The following is a 19,677-nucleotide window of genomic DNA, read 5'->3' on the forward strand; positions in this document are numbered from 1 at the left end:
TATCATGTCAACTCAGAAGTAAGCTTCATTAACTTCAGTGAGGCTTACTCCAAGATAAGTAAATGTAGGATTGCAACCTTACTCTTTTTCCAGGGACTGCTCAGGAAGAAGCATCTAGTTTCATACTCCTATGATGGTACTGCTTTATAGTACAGGATCTTGAAGGATTACTTTGCGCTGCTTCTGAACATGTAAATGACCTCTTATAAAGGTGCTTTAAAGTTATGAAGTACTTAAAATAGCCCAGGGATGTGTTCTTTTCAATTGAGAATACATAGAAACCTGAATGAAATGTAAAGGGATGTCATATTCTAGATTTCGTGTGGTATGTTCAGTTGTATGCTTGAAGCCTAGTTCTTTATGAGCTTTGTGTGCTGTTCTGTCCAAGAGGTGCCACTTTGTGGCTTTTTAAAAATGCCATCCATTTTAATTGTATTCCATAGGCTTTCATTTTTAGCTGGAAAGTGAGGTTGTCTTGTATTTTCCCGCCTTTAAGCAGGTAGCAACTTTATCGGAGGATGTCCCTGCTGATACTGCCAACGCTGAACCTGGAGAAGCCCAGTTTCCCACTGACAACATGTCTGAAGATGTAGAATCTGCTGCCCAAGGAATTGATAAACAAGATGCACTGGCCATTAAAATTTCCAATGATGGCAAACTGATAAAAGGTATGCCTGTAGGTGTGGGAACCAGAGACACCCCCCCCCGACACCGTGTGTGTGTGTGTGTGTGTGTGTGTGTGTGTGTGTAACAAATAAATACATCCATAAGTAGCATTAAAGAATGTTTTACTCATCTGAAGGGCGGAGGGAAAACTCTGAACTGAGTAATGGATCCAAATTTATGTCTTGATGCTCTCTCAATATCATACAACTTAATACAACATACCTGCTTGAAAGATCTCTCGTCTTTCATTCAAGGCTGATAGAAAGCAGCCTTCCTCAGCCTGGTGCAGTGCTAGCAGGGTTTGATGGGAGTTGTAGTCCAAAACATAGGTAGGGCACCAGATTGGGGAAGGGTGATACAGAAGCTTGGGTGGATTAGTTCAGTTCTTTATCGAAGCTATTCCAGAGAACGATTTCCCCAAGTGCAGCATGAGTGCTTGAGAATTGGCTGTAGTGTAGCTGCTTAGTGGAGGCTCATAGCTCAGCTGCTGATGGAATAGAAGGTCCCAAGTTCAGTCCTTGTAAAGAGTTGTATAGCGAGGCTGGGAAATTATTGGTTTCTTTCTGCCTGGAACGCAAGAGAACTTCTGTTAAGTCCTGGGGTGGGGCGGTAGAGGGGCAATGGCCTGACTTGGTTCAATGAAGCATCAAGTATTCATGTGACCAGTGATTAGATTGCAGCACCACAGAGCTGGAAACTCTATTTTGATAAGTAGCAGAACGCTTGCCAGACGAAACTCCTGTATTCTTTGTTCCAATAAAATCAAACCTTTGAATTTCAGGAGCTTTTCGCAGCAGGCAGCAGTTAAACTGAAAGAAATTTGTGTAGGCAATCCCTTGCACGTGTTTAATTTAGAGGAAGCTGCTGCCAGACCATAGCTGTGTAAAATGGTTTGGCTTCTTTTTGGTGGGGGGGGGGGGATCATAGTGATGGAGGAGTCGTTCATCAGTTTTCATTTCCGGTAGAGGTTGGGAACAAATGTTCCAATACGACAAGAGTTTCTGCCAGTTGCAAGGCAAGCTGTGAAATGCTGTAGATAGGAGGAAATACATAGGCTTCACCTTTCTTTCTGCTGTGCTGCAATGCAATTAATTCCTCAAAGTAATTATTTTTTTGTAGGCTGGTATTAAATGAAATCTTCCAAGTACCATTGGGTGAGCTAGCAAATCCTCTTGATGTCAGATTTAGTGGGGGAAAGGTGAAAAAGTATTTTGTTTTTTTAAAGTTGCAAGTGGGTTAAGCTAATTAAGAGGTCAGGTTTGAAAATGGCCTTTTGAAAAGATAATAAACCACAAAGGGCCAAAAATTGAATTACATTGTTTGTAGCATTAGCGGGGGGGGGGGGGCGGCAGGGAAGTTCAACCGATGGATCCAGGTTTGAGGATTAGGAATGTATGAAGTTGCCATATGCCAGGTTAGACTATTTGCCCAATTAGCCCGATATCTTCTATTCTGACCGGGAATGGCTCTCCGGGGTCCCCAGCAGAAGAATGTTATTTCTATGATTTGCTACCTGACATATTGTTAACTAGAGAGCCAAGGAGTGAACCTGGGACGTTCTACATGCAATTGAGGTTCTGTTATCACTGATGTATATGCCCTCTCCAAATCAGTAATGGTAGAGGTTGCATAAAGCAGGAGTTACGTGTGGCTAGATCTCTTTAGACTATCAAAGACGAATCTAGAAAACCTGGTTTCATATTCTGGGTCAGCTTACCACCTTTATACCTTGTTTTCCTTCCAAAAAGCTCAAATACCTTAAGTACGGTTCCCAGGGAGTCTCCCATCCAAGCAGTTTGATGGGCCAGAATTGCTTAAGCTTCAGCAGCAGAACAGCATTACAGGCATTCACGGCCAGTTTATCTCTCTGTCAGCTCCATTTTACCAATTGCCTGAGAATCGTTACCAAGACTGAACAAGGCAAAGCTTTTTAAGCAGTTGCCCGTTAGGACTGCTATATAAATGAGTGATAGAGCTAGCCCTAGCGGCCTCCACGGTTACGGCTTCTATAAAGTTTCCATTCTAAATGCTTTGTGTCCGTTCATAATTCTTTTTCCAAAACACAAAGGCAGGCTGCCTATATTTGGCTAGGGCTCAAAGCACAAATGCTTATAAGGAAAGCTTCGACTGCTTGCATGCATGCAAGGAGGGGCAGGTGACATTATCTTTAAAAAGCAAGCATCATTCTATCCCTGCCTTCCAAAAGGCTTTTGTAGTAGTTCCAAATCTTCAGATCAGAATTTACCCTTTAACCATGAGGGTAAGGTAATGATTCCCCTCACTACCACCAACTTAAGGGGATCATTTGTTTTTCCACTGTTTTTACGGGACCATTTAAATGTGGTGGAGAGAGATGTTTTGGTGCTGGTTTACATGCGGGCTCTTCCATCCTGTTCAGCAGGATGATTTTCAGCCTCCAAAGAATGTGCTTTACAGAACATTCAGTCTGCAGAGGGGAAGAAAAGGAGCAAGAAGTCGGGGCACTGCAAATTATTTCTTTTCTTTTCTCCAGAGACAAGAGTGAACTAAAACCAAGTTCCTAGCCTGTAATCAATCCTTCCCCCACCCTTCTTATCAGTGGTTTTGATTGTTAAGACAACTATAGAAGTAAATAGCAGACTATTAGTTTCAATATTTGTTCTGTTTAATATTTGAAATCCTCTTTTAAGCCATAAAGATCCACAAAGTGACAAACAATGAGATAAAACCATAATACTGTATTGTTTTTAACACTTGATTAGAAGCCGCCCAGAGTGGCTGGGGAAACTCAGCCAGATGGGCGGGGTATAAATTATTATTATTATTATTATTATTATTATTATTATTATTATTATTATTATTATTATTATTATTATTATTATTATTACATAAGTGATGATGAACAGCCTCTGTTAGAAAGCTACACCAGCTGCACAATGTAGCACAGATGGGACCCAGGGCAACATGTTGCAGTGTAGAATGCTCCTGTTCAGGTTTCAAGCCAGCCAGTTGTGCCTGCTTTCTGGTTACTCTATTCTGCCCCACCCCGCAAATAGCATTCTGTACCACTGAGCAAAGCCAGTTTTCACTGAGCCTCGGGGGGGGGGGGTGTCTTCAATTGAGAAAGTTAGCTAAGTATTTGTTGTTCTCTGCACATCTTGGGAGTTGTCTCTAGCCTACTGCTACTCCCCCTCTTCTGTACAGGTGCAGCTGTTTTCATTGCAAAATGATTTATAGTTTGCCTAGTCAACAATATCTCACTAGTTGTCACTTCCTTTTTAATAGCATCCTTTGCACCAATAAGCTTTGCAATCAGGGCCAAAGAAAATGACATGCTCCCCTTGGAGAAAAACCGTGTGAAACTTGATGATGACAGCGACGAGGAGGGGGAAGAAGGCAAGGAAGGCCAAGAGAATGCCAGTAGCACCTCAAATAGCCATTCAGCATTTGCCATGTCCAGTGGGGCTGCTGAAGAGAAGAGGCCTCAGCTGACACAGGAGGAGCTGGAAGCCAAACAAGGTAAATGCATCAGCATTGTGGAGAGGAGAGGAAATGTTTGGAGCTTGTAAATGTGTACTGTTGACAGACATCTTGTTTTGAGGGTGGACTTAAAGGGAAGGAAATGGATAGTAAACAAAAAACCAGGGAGTTGCTACTTTTTGTTATGTCTTATAGTTATGATTTGATTTTTTAAAAAATCTTGAATTCCGGAACTCTTTTGTAAACTACAGTGGCCTATGGCTGATACAAATAAGTTGCTGATGTTCTGAGGTGAATAAAATTATCCACAGTATACCAACTAAATGTAATCATTGAAATGTTGTATTTCATGCTCAGGGGCTTGTCAGCAGTGGTGTACAGAGGCCCCAGGACCGCTGTGAATTGGCCACAGCGTGCACTGCAAGCTTTGAGCTGAGTTGGACTATAATGGCTTCTCATTCATTTTTTTTTCTTTACTAAAAATGGATTGTGTTTCAGAGATGCTGATTGTCAAAGTAGCTGTAGTCTTAGTCATGCATCTAGTGTGTGGTGCTAGGGAAGCACATTTAAGAATTGGTCTGTAAACTCCTACTCAACTACTTTATATGTGTTGTAATGTTCTTAGAATTAAACAAATTGAGTTTTAATTGCTCCTTCAGGTCTGGAATAGTAGCTGTCACAAAATGCATTACCACCATCACTTTGGCAGCATAACTTCAGAGACTCTCTATTACTATAGCCATCGGTACACAACTTAAAAATGCAGACTTCATATTTCTTCAAAGTGTTGAAATATTCTGAGGCAGTGCTCAGTGCGTTTTAAATTTTGGAGGACTCATCTGTAAGGCCAGGGATGTACTGCATCCCAGGCTGATATGAAATACAATGGAGTTGTGGTTGCACAGACTCAGATTAGTGTATTATTCTCCTGGCTAGGTGCTATTCCTTCAGCAACTAGGTCAGGTGGCTGGGTTCTCCCTGCAAGTGCTCAGTGCTTCATTTAAGAATGTTGGGAACTTCTGACATTGTGAGTTAACCTGGCAGCTGTGAACATTGCACATTCAGGCCTCAGAGTATGAAGCCTCTACTTGGGCAAACCTGGCAAAACTACAAAGACCCTAGCCATCTGGTCAGCAGGGTAGCACATCCTGTTTACATGCTGAAAATTCTAGCTCATACCACTTAATTTAGAGACCCTGAATTGGCGAGTATATTTCCTGGTGCAGCCATCTGTGGCCTTGCCCTTGTGTTTTGTACTCCAATGCTATTTGCATTAATGCTTCATAGAAGAAGAACATAATCATGTAATGGCTCAAGCAGTATACTCTGGTATGCTTACATTTTGTCTTTTCCGAATCTACATGCCACATAAATGGCGGGACTGAGCTATGTGGAGGAGATGTTCAACTTGTGGGCAAATAAATTGTTGATGAGGGCAGTGTCCTTGGCTTTTTGCTATAGAGACCTGGGTCTTCTCTGCCCACTTTTCAGCAATCAGCAGCATGTGAATATCATCCTGGGTCTAATGGGTCATTATTGATAATTCATTCAATAGAGCTCTTTCAAGGGCAGGGGTTGGAATCTAGCCATTCCAGGATTACTGGAAATGAATTTGACTTAAAGGAAGTAAATCCTTGAAAAATGAGGCAATATACGTCATATTGAAACTTTAAAAATAAGGGCACATTGCAGCCTTACTGTGAAAGCCTTTAATTTGATCCTGATGCTGCTGGTGAGAGTTTGTCCATAGCAGGTACTGGATGCAGGTGAATGAAAGATTCATATGTGAAGGTATTTTTAGCTTAGGAAAAAAAGTAGAGGGAGATATGAGAGAGGTGTATTTAAAAAGCAAAGCAAAACTTTGCAGAGTATGAGGCAGTGGCTAAGGAGAAGTTTTCGTCATCCAGTGAAACTGAAGATGAGGAGATTCAGAACAGGCAAAAGAAAGTACTTCTTCACACAACACTAAGTTAAACTGGAATTTACTGCCACAGGATGGTACGAAGTTGGGTAGCGTTAAAACAGAATTAGACAGATTCATTTTTTTAAAAAAATATTTTTTATTAACCGGCCAATCAAATCAAATTAAATCACATCACATAAATTCCGAATTACAAAGCCGAATTTTAATTTTTTAGCGATGTTATCTATGAAGGTGATGATATATGGAAACCATCTCGATTTGAGGATTGGAAGAACGGAAAAATTCACACAGGATTAATATTGGTGTTTATCGGCTTAAGGAGATTATCAGAAGAGATCATAAAGAAAAAAGAGAAAATATATGAACAAGATGTGATGTGGAAACAGCAAGATAAGACTGGATAGAATTATGAACTCTGTTTGGACTGATTTGGTCTGATTTAGACATTAATGCAGTAGCAAGAAGATGATCAGAATCCCCCTTCGGATCTTGAAATATGGGTCCCCCCAACAAAATTTAGAATTAGACAGATTCATGGAGGCTGTGATGGCTTTGTACTATCTCCAGTACTGGAGGCAGTATATCTTTGAATACCAAGCACTGTGTTTCTCCACAGAATTGCTGTTGTGCTCATGTCCTACTTGCACGGTTCCCATTAACGTGGTTGGAGAACACAATTCTGAACTGAAGGGGCTGACATAATGTCATCATGCTTTGCGACCTGGGAAACACAAGCACATTATAGATGGTGTTTTGGCTAAAAAGCCCTGGGGTGCTTCTGGTCCTGTTGTTGCTCATCATGGATGCTTAAGATTGCATTGGCAGCAGCCAGAGGTGTCTATATCAAGTTTTGTCAGATTACAATGCTTGACCCCTTTGAAATTTCTTCACCTTTTAATTTCTTTCCTGTAACCTTGTGTTGCATAATATTTTTGTGTGTATAGCACATACAGAAAGAAACAAGCCCCTGCAAAACAAAGCTTGCATTATATTAATTCTCTGTTTTAGCATAGACTTTTTTTTTTTAACAAACAAACAAAATTCTTATAAAGTTCTGGCTGGTAAATTTTGTTACCTTCTCCAGACTTTGACATTTGATTTATTAGAAATCAAATAATGGAAGCAGCTGGGGGAAAGGGCATTTGTTTACTCATTTTCAGTAATTTTCTGAAAACCTTATGTTGAATTGGATTATACTTTTAATCTGCATCTGTGCATCTTAATTCAGTAAAATATAAAAGTTTAATTTGATGAAGAATTCATAATGTCGCTGCAGAGAATATGTTGCCTTTCAGATCTTATAAATAGGCATCTAACTGAGATGCAAAGATATGATTTTTAATAAAAAAAATTAAGTCACTTCCAAATAGAATTATTTATTAAAAATTCTCCTACAGGAAGTATCTTTTGGAGTGTCAGGTTCTATAGTTAACTATGAATTCATTATTTCATGTCTGCAGGTAAAAAAACAACTGCTAAACATCAAATTAAAGGAGGAATGTTTCTCATTCTGAAAATGGATCTATAATATATTTTAATATATTTACTAATCTTTTGTAAAAACTCTTTATAACATTCTTGAAAGAGAACTAACAGTCAGGAAAGCCGTATGTTTAGTTTTCAAGGTTAAATGGTAGGTCTTCGTGAATAAAGAACTATTTAGTGGTTTCTCTTTTATATATAATGCTCATATTAAATACATTTTAAATATGTATATAAATCCCAAAAGGTGTGAGCATTTGCCCAAACTTGAAATGAGAAAATTGAAACAGACATAATATACTTCTGATTAGTCACAGCTGAGCATTATAGAATCAAAAGTGTGAAATGCTGGAAAATGTGATATTTGGAACTTTAATGATGAGCTTGAAGGAATTTAGCTGCTTAGAAATGTTGATGGTGGTGCCACAGAATTAGAAATCTTTTACTGCTCTTGCGTTGGGTTCTTGTGTAAAAATGTGCTTCTTGCTTTTAAAGTAATGCTAGGATGTAGGGTAATAGCTCTGTTCCCAGTGCATTTCTGAAAACACTTCCCTTACTCCTTGTTCAGTTTTATTTGCTGGGGCGTTAATGATTGTTCCTCTGTGAAAATGTGTACACGTGACCTGTTAATCCATGGAACTTGTTAAAGTTTACTCTACTGAAGACATCATTATTCTGTAACTGCACATCCTAGGCATATCTGTTCAGTCCCATTCAGTTCATTGGAGCTTACTCCCATGTAAATTAGTGTAAAAGAGCAATCCCATTAATCCATAGTAGCATGATCCACAGTCCAAGAAACATATAATCCACAAATCAATTAAGCTATTTCATTCAGCTAATAGTGGGATTTAAGGCATTAGAAGTTCAAGTTCATTGGCATGTGGTTTGAATTTGACCAATTACCTCTTTACAGCTTGGGATTCACCGCCCACAGTTCCATGTATTCCATTGTTCAAGTGGCTAAATTACCACATTGTCCCTCCCACTGTAATCTCTTGTCCATCAGTAATTCTGAACATCTTGTTCCAGTTACTCATATTTTCAGTTTTGGGTATTCCCAACCCCTAACCTCCACCGCTTCAAAATTGCTGAGGCTCTTAATGGATCACTTAATGATTTTTCTACCTTTCCTTTATCAATTATAACAATATATGCTAAAACTTAGTCACCACTGCAGACCACCTGAATGAAGCTGATGGAGTACACTTTGGGAACTACTCCTATAGAGACTTCTCTTTGCTGGGTTTGGAAATAGACCCGGGGGCGGGGGAGAGTTTGCTATTCTCTTGTCCTCCTCATGTCAGCAAGCATTTGGCATAGTCACAAATTACATTAAGCACATTTAAAAGTAGCCAAGATAAGAGTTTAATGAAAAGCACAACAGACAGAGCAGAAGCAGGGGTAAACAGTGCAGGTATAAACCAGGGATGTAATTATTCCTGGGGGATGGTAACAGCAGACACATGCGCAAGATGTGGGAGATGTCTTAATTCAGTTAAAGGATTTTGGAGCTGATAATTTTATCCATGGGCACCTTCAATGCAGAGATGATCCTGAAAAAGAAATGAAAATGGTTGGGGGACGCAAAAGGCTAGCATTTCCACAAGGAATTCTATAACCTAACTTGTGGCAAGTCTCCAGGTGCACTTACATGCTGCTGCTCTTTCTCATAATTCTGAAATGCCAGTGGTGATGTATTGAAGCTGTTGCAGCCATATGGTCTGTACGATACTCAAGAGTGAAGAATTTAGGTGCCTCTGTATACACTGAGGAATTACAGAATACTATTGCATAATGCAAGAGATAGGTTTTGTCAATGCTTTGAGAAATCTGTGCTCTGAAATTATTGGTTTCCAGGCCAATTCATCAGGTACATTTCTAGAACCATGTGGCTTATACATACACACTGCAAACTCTGTGTGGACAGCCCCCTCCACATTCCTGTCCAACCATCTTGATTAGGTAGTCGGGGAGAGTCAGTGGGCATGAAATTATATACAAGTAGATCTCAAATCAAGGGCCAAAAGCCCAGGTAAAGAAAAAAGTTGTTTCTGGATACCTAAAAAGATATAAAGATGGCACCAGTTGTGCCTCCCTTCCACAAGCATAGTGCCACCACTGAAATGGCCTGAGCTGCATACAGCTCTTATCAGTCAAAACCAGCACCTCAAATTAGCCCCGAAACAAGTTGGGCCAGAAATGGTGTTGTATTTTCAGACTGCCTTGCCCCCGTCAGCAGTCTAGCTGCCAAATTGTGCTTCAGCTGTACTTTTTGAACTGTTTTAAAAGGCAACCTAACCTATAACACATTGCAGTAATTCAACCTAGTGGTTACCAGGGCATAGACAGTGGAGGTAAGGCTGTCCCTGTCCAGAAAGGTGCACTATGTATTGGCTGCTTCTGAGGGATTGTGACCCCATCCAGAGCAAATCACGTCCAGTCTTATCTATTCATAAGCATGAATGCACCCCACAAAATTTTGCAGCGTGCACCTTTATCCAAAAGGATTTCTCAGGCTGTTAACTTTTTCTTCTTCTTACTTAAATCATGTTACTCTCTATATGTTTCACTCCACTGGCTTCCTCTATTGTTTTGTATTAAGTTTCAATTTCTTCCTTTTAACCTTTAAGTCTCGCCATGGTCTTGTGCCTTCTTATCTATCTATGTTGCATGCTCCCTGTTCCCCATCTCAGTCTCTCCATTCATCAGACACTAATTTAAGGCTTGTAGTTCAGTTCTTTACATTTGAAAAGCCATTCTCTGGTATCTACATAGAACTGGGAAGAATCCTTGTCTGAAACCCTGAATAGTTGTTGCTTGTCTTTATAGACATTTCTGAGTTAGGTGAGCCAGTGGTCCTGACATTCCTATTAAACCTCCTCTCCTGTTCTGTTGTTCATTTCTGTGACTTCTCTCTCTTGGTGAACTGAACTCTCAGTTTCTGTTGCACTCTATTACAAAACTCATCTTTTCTTTCTTCCTTCCTTCCTAATCCAGTGTTCATAATCTTACATTGTTTTGTCTTTTAATCTCTCCCAACCAAATGGTTTCTCCCCTCTGCTTTCATTTTGTACAGCTTCTACTGCATTTTAAGGCATATATATCCCAAGGTGCTCTTTAGGAGCTACATAGATGTGCATTTTCTAGACTCAAGGGTGCAGCTCAGGCTAAAAAACTGTTGACCTCCTAATGTGATAAGCAAGTTACCTCCTTGTAAACTCCACATTCTGTATCCCTTTTCCCCCTAGCAAAGCAGAAACTAGAGGACAGATTAGCGGCGGCGGCAAGGGAAAAGCTAGCCCAAGCCTCCAAGGAATCGAAAGAAAAGCAGCTTCAGGCGGAACGAAAACGAAAAGCGGCACTGTTCTTGCAGAACCTGAAGAATCCCCTGGCAGATGCAGAGGTTGAGAAAATGGAGGAGCATGCCTTCAATATAGAGGTGAGCAAAGCAAAGGTGTTTTTAACCATAGTAGCATATACTGCAAAGAACTTTGCTTGGGGCAGGGTAGGAGAGAGAAGCCAGCATTGTTTGAAATGTTAGTATTTATTAGACTTAAATGAAAGCTTTTTCCAGAGGGAAAATAGATCTGAAATTAATAGCATGTTGGGCTACATCAAAGTTGCTGAAATGATATAAAAGAAATATTAAATTGGGCCAATATTCTCTGTTTCCAGTGTTCTCCCTTTTTTAAAAGAGTGATAAGTTTGCTTCCCCATCCTTCACTATACATCCTTTGAAGTTTCAGCAGTGGCACCCCCAGATTCCATGTGTACACCTTTTGCATCTTGTGTTCTGACGCGAATCACACCCATGGTTAATTTCTCATTCTCTTGAACATTTGTACCCCACCCTTCCTCCGTGGAGCTCATTTTGGGGCTATTCTATTTTTTCCTTACAATAATCCTGTAGTTCAACTTCAGCTGGATATTGACTCACCTGAAGTCATCCAATGAGCTTCATGACTGAGCAGGGATTTGAACTCTGCTCTCCCTTGTCCAGTGCTCTAACCACTACGGTGGATGCTCATGTGTCATAAAATAAGGCTAGCTCACGTTAGAGCTAGCATTTGAAATTCTGATGTAGTTTAAAAGCACTAAGGAAAAAAATAAGCGCGTGCCCCCCCCAAAAAACCCTCCCGCAAATAACTAAATGGTACCTGAATAACTTGAGATTTCACATTGTTGTATAAACTGAATATTTTATGTGAATCTCTCTTTTTAAAAGCTACAAATGTTGTGAGACACCCCCCCCCCAATTCCTTCAGGCTTCACTTAAATTCAAGATTCAGAAGTGCTTTTATCAGAATCAAGGCATTTAAGGCAAAATGCAAGCTTTTGCTGGTGTTTCTGGACAAGGATAAGGACACAGTTGGCCCTAGGCAAGTGGTGTGAGAGAGGGGGGCTGTCTGAGAGGCTATGGGGGTGCAGTCACTCTGCCAGTTGCACATCATTTGATTTCAGTAGTGTCTGTGCATTCAGGAGTGATGTAAGCATCTGGCTTTTGTTTTATTAATTACTTTTATCTGCCAAGGTTGTTTGTACAGAGTACTCACAAGATTTCCACTTGGTGCCCACCTTAATGTCTTCTTGGTACTAGGCAAAGGCCTTTTTATTTTCTCAGCCCTTTTAAATCTTTAGATTTAAATCTCTAAACGTTTAATCTTCGCATTATACTGTGGTTTTAGCATGCTTCTACAGCTGTGTGAAATTTAGTGCTTTGACTCTGTATTAATTGTGTGTGATGTTTCAATCTTGATATATCTGCTTCAAAATGGGTTTTTTGTATCATTAAAGTGTTTGTTGCTCTAATTTTTGTTGAGTTTTTAAAAATGTATTTAAAAAATAAATTGGTGTGTCACCCAGAGAACTATTGTGTTTGGGTGGCTCTTAAATGAAATAAATAATATTTGAGATAGTGGCAAAGGATGAGCACTTAAATGTACTAGGTTGCCAGGAGCAACCTCAGAAGATCCTTGGGAGCTGAAATATCCGATGGGCTGGAGCAGGCCTAGCCGGTGAAAGTTGGAAGCGTGTGGCAAAAAAATTAGCAAAGTCAAATTAAATTAGTAAGAAGATGAAACTGCATATTGCTCAGTCTTTGGAGCAAGTGAATATTGGATGGTTAGCAGCAGCCATCCTAGGGCTTCTGTTTGAAGAAGGAGAAAACAGGAAGGAAGGAAACAGTTTTATAACTAAGATCAATAGGTTGTGGGGAAGAGGAGATTCCTCTGTGTATTCCTCATGGACAGTGTATCTAATTATGCACACATGAAGCTCAGTATCTGACACAGAAGTGATCATTTTGAGAATATCTTTTAAAAAAACATTATGGTGAGGGGAAATGTAAGGATTTGTGTGGAAGGACACTTGTGGGCTCAGATGCAAAGGCCATTACTGTGGTAGGTCAAGCTGTTTTCAAGCTGTATATCACCACTTATGGGGTGGGGAGAGTGTTGACCAGTAAGTGTCAGCATCTTCCACCTGTGACACATGGTTTGCCCAATCAAAATATTAATGAAGTGTGGGATCCAGTTCCTTTAGAAGTTGCAAGTGGGGTAAGGTGAGTCAGTTCTCCCACGGTCTTCATGCAAATACGTTTCACAACCCAGTTTCCTGATCTGCTTTGACCAGAGAGAGCAGAGTTTATACCTGGGGTCCTCCGATGCAAAGCATATTCTGAGCTATGGCCCCTCCTCCTCCTTAAGGCAATGCTTGGAATGTTTTCACGAGGGGCTCTAATAGGGCTGTGGTCCAGAGATAGAGCATCTGCTTTGCATCTAGGTTCAATCCACAGCATCTCCAGGTTGGGCTGGGAAAGATTCCCGGTCTCAAGCCCTGCAGATAGATGGTTGGTCTTACTCAGTAAAGATTGAATGGGAATATTTATTTAAAAATCTAGGATACTATATTGCTGTTGTTTTTTTAAACTCTAAACACTTTCTTCGTATTGAGCAAGGAAATACCTTGGGCTTCCCGAGTTGTCCTCCATATCCCTCATAGAAATGTGGCAGGTTGTTGGAGGAGGGAACAGAGCCGACATCCCCTCCCAACAGGCAATTAAGGTTTATTGTTCTTGCTTTTGAGGCTAGTAACGTTTATTTAATTTATTTTACTAGATTTCTTATGCACCCTTCACCACAACGTCCCAGGATGAGTTGCAGCAATAAAGTATGCAACTGTAAACAAAACTATTGCAACCATAAAATAAATGTAAAACAATAACAAAAATTTAAAATAGCTCAAATGCAGATGCAGACTATGGGCTTATTTATAAGCCTGGTTTAAAAGGTACAGTGGTACCTCGGGTTAAGTACTTAATTCGTTCCGGAGGTCCGTTCTTAACCTGAAACTGTTCTTAACCTGAAGCACCACTTTAGCTAATAGGGCCGCTGTGCCGCCGGAGCATGATTTCTGTTCTCATCCTGAAGCAAAGTTCTTAACCCAAGGTACTATTTCTGGGTTAGCGGAGTCTGTAACCTGAAGCGTATGTAACCTGAAGTATATGTAACCCGAGGTACCACTGTATTCTAAATTCTTGTTCTAAGTACTTAAGCAAATTTTCACATCAGAATTTCTGGCAGAACTGGGAGCTTCTAGAATCCTGTTTATTGGGGGGATATATTTTCAGTATTCTGCACATGTTTGCAGTATTGAACAAGAATTTGAAAATTATAACTCTGGGCAGTAAAACAAGTGTGGCAATTTACTCTTTTAAGCGACTATGGGTCAGTGAAATGAGGGGCAGTTGTCTTCTAGAAGGGCAGTTGCCTTCTATTACTGAACATGATGATTATTAGAACTACCACACTGCAATTAAAACTGAATCATTAAACAATTTTTACAGGTGGCTGCCACAGCCAGCTGCCTTGTAGTTAATGGACCATATTGAAAGAATTTCTTGTGATCAATACTCCTAAAGCCTTTTGTGATATCTTGCTGACCATACCCAGTTGTGGGCTAATTTTATTCCCATTTTATTTCATTTGCTTTCCTAAAATCTTTTGTGCAAAAATAGCTTTAAACACTTGCCCATGTTGAAAGTATGTGTTGTATTTTAGCATGTGTACTATTCTAAATCAGATTGCTGTCTGGTTTATTGATTTTAAAATAGTATATGATCTCCTAAAAAAATGGTCTACAGCTGTACAGGTATATTTTTAGTTCTGACGTATTTTGAAATAACAGCCCTATAAATCAGTAGTAAAGAATTTCTGTAATTCAATTTCATGAAATACTGGTTGCAGCAGTGGCATAATCAAGCACTTATTTAATCTACAGCTACTCTTTAATATTGCCCCTCTCTTTTTTAGTCATTCTGTTGGTGGCATAGTCTACCCCCCTTTTTTTCTTTAATGTAGAAAATGGTGAAGCTACCAGTATGCCTTTTTGATAAGGATGTCTTGAGCTGTTTCAGTCAAAATATAATTTTTATTTTATTATTTATTTAACGCCCTACACCCGTAGAACTCAGGGTGGTTTACAACATAAAATCACAATATCAACAAAGACAACTCAATAACCCCCCTTTCCACAATACATTTAAAAGGGCATTAATTGTCAATCAGCCAAAGGCCTGGTTAAAGAGGTGCGTTTTCACCTAGCACCTAAAAGTGTGTAAAGAAGGCGCCAGATGAACCTCCCTGGAGAGAGGATTCCACAAACTGGGAGCCACAGCAGAAAAGGCCCGTCCTCTTTTTGCTACTCTCTGGAGCTCTAGCGGAGGAGGCACTTGCAGAATGGCTCAGTGGATGATCTCAGGGTCCAGGCGGGGTTCATATGGCGAGAGGCGGTCCTTGAGGTATAGTGATTTTTTGCCATCATGGAGAAGTAAACATCATTTTGGACAGAAAGCGATGCTTATGGGATTCGTTGCTGGAAAATCTGTACTGCAAGCTTGTATTTCACAATAATGAAGGTAGAGCTGTGCCAAAACCTTAACATATCAGTTGTACCTTTGTAAACTCATGTAGCATAGAGGCTGTAGTACAAATAAGGAATTCCCTGGGTTTGAATCTTCCCTATGCAATACAGGGGTAATAATAAAGGCACGCCAACATAAAAAAGCCTTCAAGAGACACAAGTCAAAACCAGTCTCTGCTTCAAGAGTGTTTATAACGTGGGACTAGCAATAATAAATGCCCAACTTTTGACTAAGACACTTAAACATCTGTAACATGGGGAAGATACATGTATAAAGTGTTTTGAACACTCTAAAGTTCTTTTAAAAATTGCTCACTATTATTGGTATTGCTGTTTTATCTTAAATGAAGGAAACCATTGTAGGCTAGTGAATTTCCTTCCACTTTAATTTGCTAATTGTGTCCGTACAATGTATGTTCAGTAGCTTTTAAGTCTTTAATTAATGCCAAGGAATCTTTTTCAAAAACCTTTCTCTTCCCTTCTTGTATTCACCCAAACCAGAGTTGCTTTTCTTGCTGAAGGATGAAAATTATTAATGAGCTGCCTCGGAGAATTATACTTCTGAGGCAGAGTCCGTGGACTACCTTTGTGTTTCTCGTACATTAACTAGCAAGCACAGCGGGGGTGGAAGCTACCTTTTCCATGGGATGTCACTTCTCTTTATCTAGGGCAGCTCCTGTCTCATAATTGAAGGCAGTGGGCTGTCCAGATGTATTTTTACATGGGAATTCTTCTGAGGACTGATCAAAACCGCAGCTCAGGTTCACACATGCCCTTTCCCATTCTGCTTTTCACAGGCGGGAGATGGCTGTAGGTGGTGAGGATGAAGGATGTGCATGCAGCTGGTGTGGGTGGTATTATGGTTTCCCTTCTTGCACTTTCCAGAGGTGCAGAGGAGAGTTCCTAAGAGGTGCCTGACACGCTTGCAGAACTGTAACTCCAAGCATTCGTTAGAAGAAGCTGTGGCAGTGTAAACACATGCCTTGTGGTGCCTGATAATGCCACAGTCTGCATACTTGCAAACGCAGGCATATCTCCTTATTTGTACCCATGTGCAGTCACTTAATCTGCTGGGTTTGAAGCAAAGGTTTTAGGCTCCTGTTGGGCCTTTGTTCACAAGGTTTCCTTTGGGTCCCTCCTCCCCCCCCAAAAAAAAGTCTGTGTCTGGAAAACACTGACCCACCTGCTTTTTCTGACAAATCAGGTTAGCCTTAATAGGGAGGAATTCTTGGCTTCTTTGGAAGTATGATGGTAAAAAATACGACAAATCTTTAGCGCTTAGCTTCTTGTCATAGGGTTCTCTGCTCTTCAGTTCTGCTTTGTCTCCTATGGCACGATCATATGCTGGTCGAAAGCTCCTAACACTTCTTTATGCTCTAGAAAAAGAGCTTCCTTCAATGTTTGTGGAATTTCCTTACTGCTAGGTTCTGCTCTTGCTACTCAGCACACACATTTTTAGTCATCTTGTTTTACAGGCTGCTGGTAGAATCCTAGAAAAGTGTGTTTTGGTCACAAGTGGGACCTGGGAGTGCTCCTGTTCAGGGTGCCTACCAGCCAGCATTCAAGTCTCACAGAAGCCACCTACGGGTCAAGGAAAATGGAGACACTCTTTTATTGCTTAGTAATGTCAACTTGCGGAATGAAGGTGAAGTTGGAAGACAAACACAATGGCATTTTACAGTTATTTAGGCTACGGTCTACAAATCAGATTAAGCCTTCCTGGAAATAAGCAGTAAATTAACTATATACATTCTGATATTGGCCACCTCTATTCCCCTTGCTCAGCATCTCCCTCCTCTTGTAGCCCTTTATTAGGAGAGGGAAATGCCAACCCTGCATGAATCCTTTTCACTAATCTCCATGTTTAACTCAGAGCTGAGTTATCAGGGTTAAAAGCGTAGCCCTAGCCCAGAGCTTTCCAAACTGTGTGTCATGACATGTTAGTGTGTCGGCTGCAGCTAGTTTAACCTCCAGTTTGCTAGTAAAACTGAATTACTGTGTCATGAAATGATGCATGTCTGAAAAGTGTGTCATCAACATGAAAAGTTTGGAAAGCTCTGCCCTAGCCCATGTTAAAGGGGTATTTGCTTATTTTTAACCTGTTGGGACCTTGAACCCCATGGATATATTCCTTGTTAAAACACAGCATCACTCTGCAGAGAATGAAGCTGTTGCCCCTCCTTTCCTTGTGACCTACTGCATATTTTATGTGGAATAGCTAGCTGTTTACAAAAGTGTTCCAATACACTAGAAGTACAATTGAAGTATATAAGACAGCCAATGCTCACTTTAGTTCTTAATCGGTAGCTCTCACATTCTTGAGTTCTCACAGGAGCCCATAAGTATACCTTATTGTGCCTAGGAGGATAGAGCTTACAATGGAAGCATAAAGCTTTGGGGGAGGGGGGAGGGCTGGAGAGAGATGTCTTATTTCCCTCCAGCATGAAAGAGAACTCTTGAGGAGATGGCAGAAGACTGGCACTGTGATCCCTGACTCAATCAGCTAACAGATAGGAAGGGAATAAATGTGTCTTTGTCTCTCCAAGAAACTGTTCACGCATCCCTGAGGTTACCGTTCACTTTTAAGAGTGAATGGCCTGGGAGAAAAGAGACTAAAATATTTGAACTGTGGGAAGAGAGGTGTATCTGTGACAGCCAGTTACATAGCACTTATGTGTCCACTGAACTGGGACTTGTGTTAATGCCCTAGCCAAGTAACGGTTCCAAGCAAGGCAGCTTTACCCAGCTTGGTGCCAGATGTTGTAGGCTACAACTCCCATCAGCTCCAACCAGAACAGATGGCACCAGGTTGGGAAAGGTTGCCTTAAGTGCTCAGCTCCCCACCCCCACGAAAAATTAGTCCTATGAATGAGACTTCAGAAATGTTCCATGCCTGAGCTAAAAATAACTGGAATTGTATGCAAATGAGATGTCTTTGTTTTAAATCTTTCTTAATAGCTTTTGTTTTTTTAATAGCACTGTTCATGGTTATTAATGAGCACATGGAAATGCAAATTTAAAGTTAGACAATGAATATCTTCAATTGCTCCCGAACAACAATACTTGTAATTAAATTGGTTGCTGTGAATGACATGGCAAATTGTATATTATTAGCCACCAGCGACTCTGAAGTTCTCCCCCCCGTTCTGAAATTTTGCTTTGTTCCAAAGTACTTTGGGAGCTTATTCCTTGATCACCCAGTTCAGCAGTACCCACACTGTGATCTTTCTGGTTCTCTTTCTGCTTTTGGGTGAATGATACATGATGTATCTGACACAGTCAAGCAAAGCTGCATCCTGATGAAGACCTAAGTGGACTTATGATTATGAAGGAGTCGAGTCCACCTTGTTCTCCAAGGTGGGAATGGCTTTGAAAATTGAGATAAAAAGCACTGGCTTTATCTGGCAAAATCAGACTTACTAGTATGATTTGCAGATATCAAATTGAGCAGTTTGAAACATCTAAAGGATGCATGTGTTACAACTTTTTGTTCTGCTTAATATAATTTTTAAAAAATCTTGTAAGTGGCTTACCTAAAAACGATAAAAGTATAGTAGTGACATTCATTAAAAATTTCCTTAAAAGGTACAGGCGATTAGCAAGCTGCATGGTGAAAGCAGAACACCCTGTATCCATCTCTACCAGATATTGTTCAAAGACTATTGCGGGGGGGGGGGGGTCATTGGGATGCAGTGGCCCAATGCAAGGCTCCTTGCTTATGTACATTCCTCTTCTATGAATTGAAGTTTTTTCTAGTGAAAGCAGTTGCTTCAGGGAGTGAGGGAGTTTTCGAAGGCAGGAAAGTAGTGGGGGGGGGGGGTTTCTCTCCACTGCAAAAGAAGAGGTTGTGGCCCACGGCACCTTGCACCACATTTGCTGGAGGGAAAGAATGTAGTCCATTTCACTTCTCTCTCCCCAAGCATTTTGCTTGTACATCCATCCTCCTAGGCAGATTAAAGCCTTTCATTGGTTATGCGGTACCCAACACCCTTTAACATGCTTGGCCTGAGAACTGGAGCATTGGTCTTGTCCTTCAGAATTGGAACAGGTTTATAACAGTTCATTGTTATGAGACAGAAAGCTGTGACCGCCAAGCAGGACTGTGTGTATCCGCATGCACCAACAGCTGCAATCTTTATAGGCTGATGCTATTCAGTGCATATCTTCTCTGAGAAGGCACTTTGAGAAGGTAGACAAGAGACTTGACCTGCCACCCTTCAGTA

General features: G+C 40.5%; 1 protein-coding gene across 5 annotated transcripts in view; it reads left to right on the forward strand.

Annotated features, from left to right (window-relative positions):
* Positions 1–19,677, forward strand: part of SFSWAP (splicing factor SWAP) — a 98,118-nt gene that overhangs the window by 45,033 nt on the left and 33,408 nt on the right. For 4 of the 5 annotated variants that reach the window (XM_081174780.1, XM_081174782.1, XM_081174783.1 and 1 more), the window contains 3 exons: positions 497–668; positions 3,931–4,164; positions 10,783–10,973. In XM_081174780.1, coding sequence (XP_081030906.1) covers positions 497–668; positions 3,931–4,164; positions 10,783–10,973 — 597 coding nt within the window. The remainder of the gene's footprint in view (positions 1–496; positions 669–3,930; positions 4,165–10,782; positions 10,974–19,677) is intronic. The other variant, XM_081174781.1, reaches the window with a different exon arrangement.

The sequence above is a fragment of the Podarcis bocagei genome (genome assembly GCF_964188305.1).
Source record: "Podarcis bocagei genome assembly, chromosome: 16".
Taxonomy (NCBI): Eukaryota; Metazoa; Chordata; class Lepidosauria; order Squamata; family Lacertidae; genus Podarcis; species Podarcis bocagei.